Source organism: Convolutriloba macropyga, chromosome 2, assembly GCF_964194025.1.
Source record: "Convolutriloba macropyga chromosome 2, txConMacr16.3, whole genome shotgun sequence".
In the NCBI taxonomy this organism is placed as follows: Eukaryota; Metazoa; Xenacoelomorpha; order Acoela; family Convolutidae; genus Convolutriloba; species Convolutriloba macropyga.
The window spans coordinates 45,195,300-45,201,299 of record NC_134469.1 but is presented as its reverse complement, the minus strand read 5'-3'; the positions used below and the strand labels follow the sequence as shown (position 1 = coordinate 45,201,299).

At 35.4% G+C, this 6,000-nt stretch overlaps 1 protein-coding gene across 4 annotated transcripts in view; it reads left to right on the top strand.

Moving 5' to 3' along the window:
* Nucleotides 1-1,900: 1,900 nt before the first annotated feature.
* The window catches only part of LOC142358700 (uncharacterized), a 95,505-nt gene continuing 91,405 nt past the window's right edge, over nucleotides 1,901-6,000 (top strand). Inside the window, exons 1-2 of one of the 4 annotated variants that reach the window (XM_075410222.1) lie at nucleotides 1,901-2,391; nucleotides 3,531-3,879. In XM_075410222.1, the coding sequence (XP_075266337.1) occupies nucleotides 3,606-3,879 (274 nt within the window). In that variant the 5' untranslated portion in view covers nucleotides 1,901-2,391; nucleotides 3,531-3,605. Of the gene's footprint in view, nucleotides 2,433-3,512; nucleotides 3,880-6,000 lie in introns of all 4 variants that reach the window. The other 3 variants (XM_075410224.1, XM_075410226.1, XM_075410223.1) reach the window with 3 other exon arrangements.

Here is a 6,000-nt window from a genome sequence, read left to right as displayed (position 1 = left end):
AAATTTTTTTTTGAATTTTGAAATCCGCAATTCGATTAGTTCTGGATTTCAAAAAAATATAAAGGTTGGAATATCGGTGACCAAGAGAATTCCAAGAAAACTAACACTTTAGATTTAATTACAAGTTAAGGGGAAAGCTTGTGTAGATTTGCCGGTTACTAATCAATTTATGACACGAATCAGAAATTTTTTTATGAGTCTTACAGTTTGTTTTGATCTTTCAAGAAAATCCTGTAGTCATCTTTGTCTCCGGAGTCTTCCAACGAACTTCTTGTTCCTTTACCCAATCCAGTGTTTGTATCTACTCACTGTCTTGGTGCAAAATGCAGTGTTGGTCCGTTGAAATGTCAACGGGTTCTTTAACTGAAGTTTTTTTTTGGTTTATACGGCTCCTAAGGGGTCCTGCAAGAAATATATGATGTCACTGCCAGAATAGACTGTTCTGGTCGGACTCACTCTCTATCTAATCCGTGCTCAGATTGATACCTACCACTTCGCAAACACTTAATTCTTTTGATGGTTATGATCAAACAAACATTGATAGGGTTAAATAACTGAGCTTGAACAAAACAAATTCAAAATTGCAACAAGTTGAGTAATTTTTTTCCCCAATCATTTACAATTGGCCCGATATCGGCTCAAATACCTGATCGGGTCTGTTCGACATCGTTCGAATATAATGGGGGTAAACTAAATATGACTGATGTTTAACATGTGATTCGAAACGATTAATTGTCAAGAGTGTATAAATAAAGATCAATGGATCTTTTTTCTCGCCTTTAGCACACACTATACGCAGGAAAACACTCTATCGTAATCTTTTTATTACTCCTTTTTCGTATTCAATAGTGTGTCAAATTGTACGACGTATATACATCATGATGAGAGCAACGATATCATCGATCATAGTCCAGTTCAAAGGCAAAAACACATCAGAATAACTTGACAAATCTAGGTGCATTTGTTACCAGGTCTTAGTCTAGGTCACCAATTTAAACTAATCCGTTCAAAAAACCGAATTTGTTAGGCTAAGCAAACTCTTAGCCATTTTGGAAGCTATTCTTACTGGTAAATCGGCTTTCGTATTTCTGAGAAATAATACGTTTAAAGCATTTAGAACGCAAAATCGAAGCAAAAGTTTTGGTATAATACGCACAAAAATTCCCTATCCATTGATATAATTTATTTCTTTCTATTTACTCGGTAACACCGGAGTCTATGTTAGACACTTGAAAAAAAATTATTCAAAATATACAGGACACTGGCTATAATATAAAAGCTTTTGGTATTTAAAGATAGTCTTCTCTGCTGGTGATGTGTCAAGAATTCACTGGATAGATTTTTGTCTGCCGCAGAAGATCTCTTGAGCCTCCAGAAAACAAAAAGAAGATAGTCAGGAGTTATGGAATTTTTTTCTGTAAAAGACCATCTGCAGGAGGCTGACGCGCTGAAGACAACGAGAAAATCTGAGACAAAAAAGAGGGCTTCGAAACTCACTTGGAGTAAGGAAAGGAGAATTGGAAAAAAATTCTCAATGACAAAACCAATTTTAAATAACTACTAGAGTCTTGTTTCGTTTTGCTTGTTTTGAGTTTGTTCCCTTCAAGTAGACTGTTGCAACTTTTTCAAGTTGAAAAGATTTCCTTCTCTGGGCTTTTCATTATTCTTTCTATTTTCGTTCCAAGCCTTGAAAGGACATATGTTAAAGGCAACATATCTTCTTCTATGGCTATTCTGCTTGATTGTTGAACTGCCAAGGTGCTCTGTAGTTAAATAGCTATAAGTTACTACAATTATGAATTCGTATATACTTAGCCAAACTGTCATTTGAATACTAGAACGGCCAAACTTATTAATAGCGACACTTCTAGAACCATCAAACACAAAACTGAGCTCAACTTTAAATTCAATGATCGTTGAACACAAACGGTTTAAAACATGCAAAACGATCTCGCATCAAATTCATCGTCACAAAGTAAGCTCTAGTACAATTTTTGCCAAAGTGAGCGTCACTAGTAATGGGTTAAGTTGAAGTTTATTAGTAAATGGTTCATGTAAATATACTTCGAAACCATTTGGCTCCAATCGCTGATATAGAAAAAAGGCAGCAGCAAACTTGCAGCGAAGCTTTTGTGCTCTCAATTGACAAAGAACACGCAAATTTGTCTAAGCAGCTTTTGTTCTCAAACTTTCTTCAGTTATTCACGAGCAACGATTTTCAACTATTATTTTGTTATGCTTGCGCAATTCTGTTACAGATAAATGATTTGATTTATTGTTGAGATTTTCCGCCAAAATTAAGTTAAAGTGTTCGTTTCTTTTTGTATCCTTTTGATACAATTTACCGAAAATTTTACTCTTAATTTGATCTTCATTGGCGATTAATGTTTGGTTTGTTCTGTTACAATTATTGCTATTTTTGCCAAGATCTCGTTAACATTCGATCACCTCTGCTATTTTTTTACAATTAAGGGTTGACAGTTTTTAAATGCAAATCTCAATACCATCAATGACCACCCACGAAGATTTAACGAATGATCTTGCTACGTTACCCAAGATTCCATTTATGGCATATAAGAAAAAAATGTAACGCAGGCGCTGTTTAAAATCACGTAGGCTTTTTATCAGCGACGGCTTTAAGTATGCTATCCATGCACCTCATGTCTTTTTATAGAATCTGAGATTAAGACAGCGAGTTTTATATATTTCATATATGGAAATATTTCATTTCTATCCACGGCAGAGCCAATCCCAGTTATACCCTAGTCATTTAACATAGCACATCCTTTAAGATCTTGCAAGATTCTTACCTCAAGTTTATGTCTTATCAGATCTCATATATCGTAAGACGGAGCATATCTTCTTGGATCTTATACGACAGAGTCAAACTTTAAAAAAGGGAAAAGTTCGAAAAGGGAAAAACATAGCTAGAAAACGTAAAGAATTAATATTGCCTGAACAAAGAAAGGAATGCATTGACATATCTGTTAACTTTAACATCTGTCTCTTCATCTCTTTGTAATTTGGTCACAAGATATCTGAAATTTTAGCTATTTTTTGGGAAACAATATGTCCTTTAGTCGAAGAAGTCTTTGACAAAAAATCTATGAAATGATGAAATAAAGCCCGCCGTTTTTCTTCATATAAACTATTTCCCCCTATAAAATAGCGAGTCTGACTGTCTAATAGCATTGCGCACAAGAACGACATGAACTAATTTTGTCTAGTCGATTCGTAATATGATGTTACTTGGGTTAAGGTGGTTATGATCCGAAACATAAACTGGGTTAAATTTTCGAATCGGATGACCTTCAGATAAGTTTTGTTGATTTCTGGTTTGTTAATGACTATATCCAGCAACCTCTTTACAGCTTTCATGGTGAGTGCTTGCGCTAGTTCTGTGCAAAGTACGCACCCAATATGCTCGAGGCTAGACGGCGCATTCGGGTTAACTAAAACATGCGCCAGTATCAATGGCGGTAAGGTACCGCATGAATTTTGACGTTAACAAGATCTTGATCGAAGTATAGTTTATTTAATTATACCTGTATTCTGATCAATGATTGTGAGACGACAGTTTTACATATACCGTTGACGAACCAACGATGTCTACCCATGTTAACTCCTCAACATTCCATCTCAAAGCACCAAATACGGGCAGAGACAGAGGGAATGTCACCGAGGATTCCAGTAAAAGTAATGATGCCACAAATACCGGTCCAGAATTAGTGAGAAGTTTATCCAGTGCACCTGTTACAAGCAGACCCTCTGTAAAAGAGCATGCTAAGAAGTTTGAAACCCTCATCGTCAATTCCCAGAGAGCCTCTCAAAGTGAATGGAATCTTTCAGGGGTGGCAAGGACAGAGTTTGAGCAAAGCGGTACGTACTAAAGAGATACCATGACTTCATCTCTTTTATGAGAAGGCTATGCTCGATCTGAAGTGCCTCTGAAAATGCTTAGCAAGACCATTGGAAAGTCCTCCTGTGCTCGACACTAATGGGGCGCTCGGACGAACGATGACCGATTTAACCTCATCCCCCATAACTAGAATTTTCAGTCTTTTCAAGGGTTAACCAAAATTTTTTTGATAGCCACATTCGGATCATGCAAGGTCTTTTCATATACGCGAAGTAAACCTAATTCGTTTCGGAAGTCAAAGTTATGATATTTTTTGTATCAATACATAATATGTCAAAGTTAAACAAAACTCTACGGTTGCAAAAAAAATTGTTTAATCGAGGGCCACGATTATCACAATTAAACTACTTTTGAACTGTTTTGATCACAAGGTGTCTCCATTTTTCAACATTATGGCTTTCTCAAGTTCTGGATTTAATTTGAAGACTATGGTTGCCTGTTTTTTGAAAGCAGATATCAATCAGTTCCTTGATAATAATAGCTGAGCAAAAACAAAGTATTCAAAAATGTTGGCGCAGAAAAATCCTGAAATGAAAAATGTAATGATTTTTCAATGCGTTCATTGCAGGCAAAAACCGGTACCAGAACAAAAATTAGTTATAAAAATGTGGCTCGCACTTCCCGCCGTCTTTTAACGCCCGATTTGGAAAGCGCTTAAAATAGAAAGTACTTCCAAAGAAATGTGATTTGAATTACATCTGACGGTAAGGGTATTCGATAAAAACTTTCAATTCTTTTCGAAGGGAAGCGGATTTGGACAATTATGATACGACCGCCAAACTTTTATTGGATGTATGTTTCGCAAAGGAGCTTTATAAAAATTTATTTGGCATCATAGTACACACATTTAAGTGCCACTAATGGAATTTTTTCCACGTTGACACACTTTACAACATGGCTTTCAACTTCAGAATTAATCCAATTAGGATACGCGCACCAAACTCTTACAATCTACAAATAAAACGAAGAAACAAATTTTCAGTTTACGAAGTCACTTACATCAAAATTGACTCATTTATCGAAGACTGATTCTTTGTTATCAAAAATCAGAGATTATACTGCATTTAGTCTGCAGCACAATTTATAATCCTTTTGTTCTCGTCTGCTTTGATGTTTTGTTAATTATGCTTCTATTAGGCAATTTCATTTGGTGCAATTTGGTGAAATTTGGTAATTTTTTGAGCCAATTCAACTAATAGCGAAGACAGCTCTGTTTTGAAAATGATATTTGTTTCTAGCCCCTGAAAACGCAATATGCGCTCCAAATTTTAGTGAAACCTAATTACGTCTGTTTTTGCGGACTGTGCTTCTACAAGTATTTTGCGGCGGAATGTAGATTCTACATTTCAACTTTGATTTTAAAAGTGATAACCACTGACCGGACTTTCCATTTAAGGCACGGCCTTTTCATCCTCGAAGTTTGTAGTTACGTGTCACGCATACAAGGTATTAAGATAGGAGAAGTCAAATGTGGCTATAAAAGTGAATAATTTTATCCGCAAACTGTGGTAATGGTAGACGCTTGTCTTGATTTAGTTACCTTACTGCGTTTGGCTTTGGTTAATTCAGCTTTCAGGAAAAAAGCACCTCAGCCTGTAATAAACGCACCTGAAAATGAACAACTAAATGGTTTTTTTTCCTGTTTTTAGTGGAATTCCCATATAGTTTTTTTGAGAAAGAAGATTAAATCTTTCATTCCGAGATTCGATTTGATCTTGCGATAAATCTGCAAGCAAAATAGAAGTTTATATTATTGCAATATAATTGTATGTAACAATTTTTGCAATAAATTTTTGTAATTAATTGATTAATGTACGTTAAATTTAAGTACGGTACAGTTTAAAGATATCTCATGAATTATTTATTGTTAATGATGGATATCAGTTGACCTCTAAAAATGGCTGAATTGTATTTCCCGTTCGTTAGACTTTTAAAATTGAGACTTCTCACTTTGCTATTATCAGATGTAGAGAATCTCTAGCGCATCTGTAAATGTACAGAAGTGCTCGAGGTTCTCAACTTTTCGATAATTGCGAAGTGGGATGGCTCGTTTTTAATGTCTAACTCTTTTTAGAGGTCAA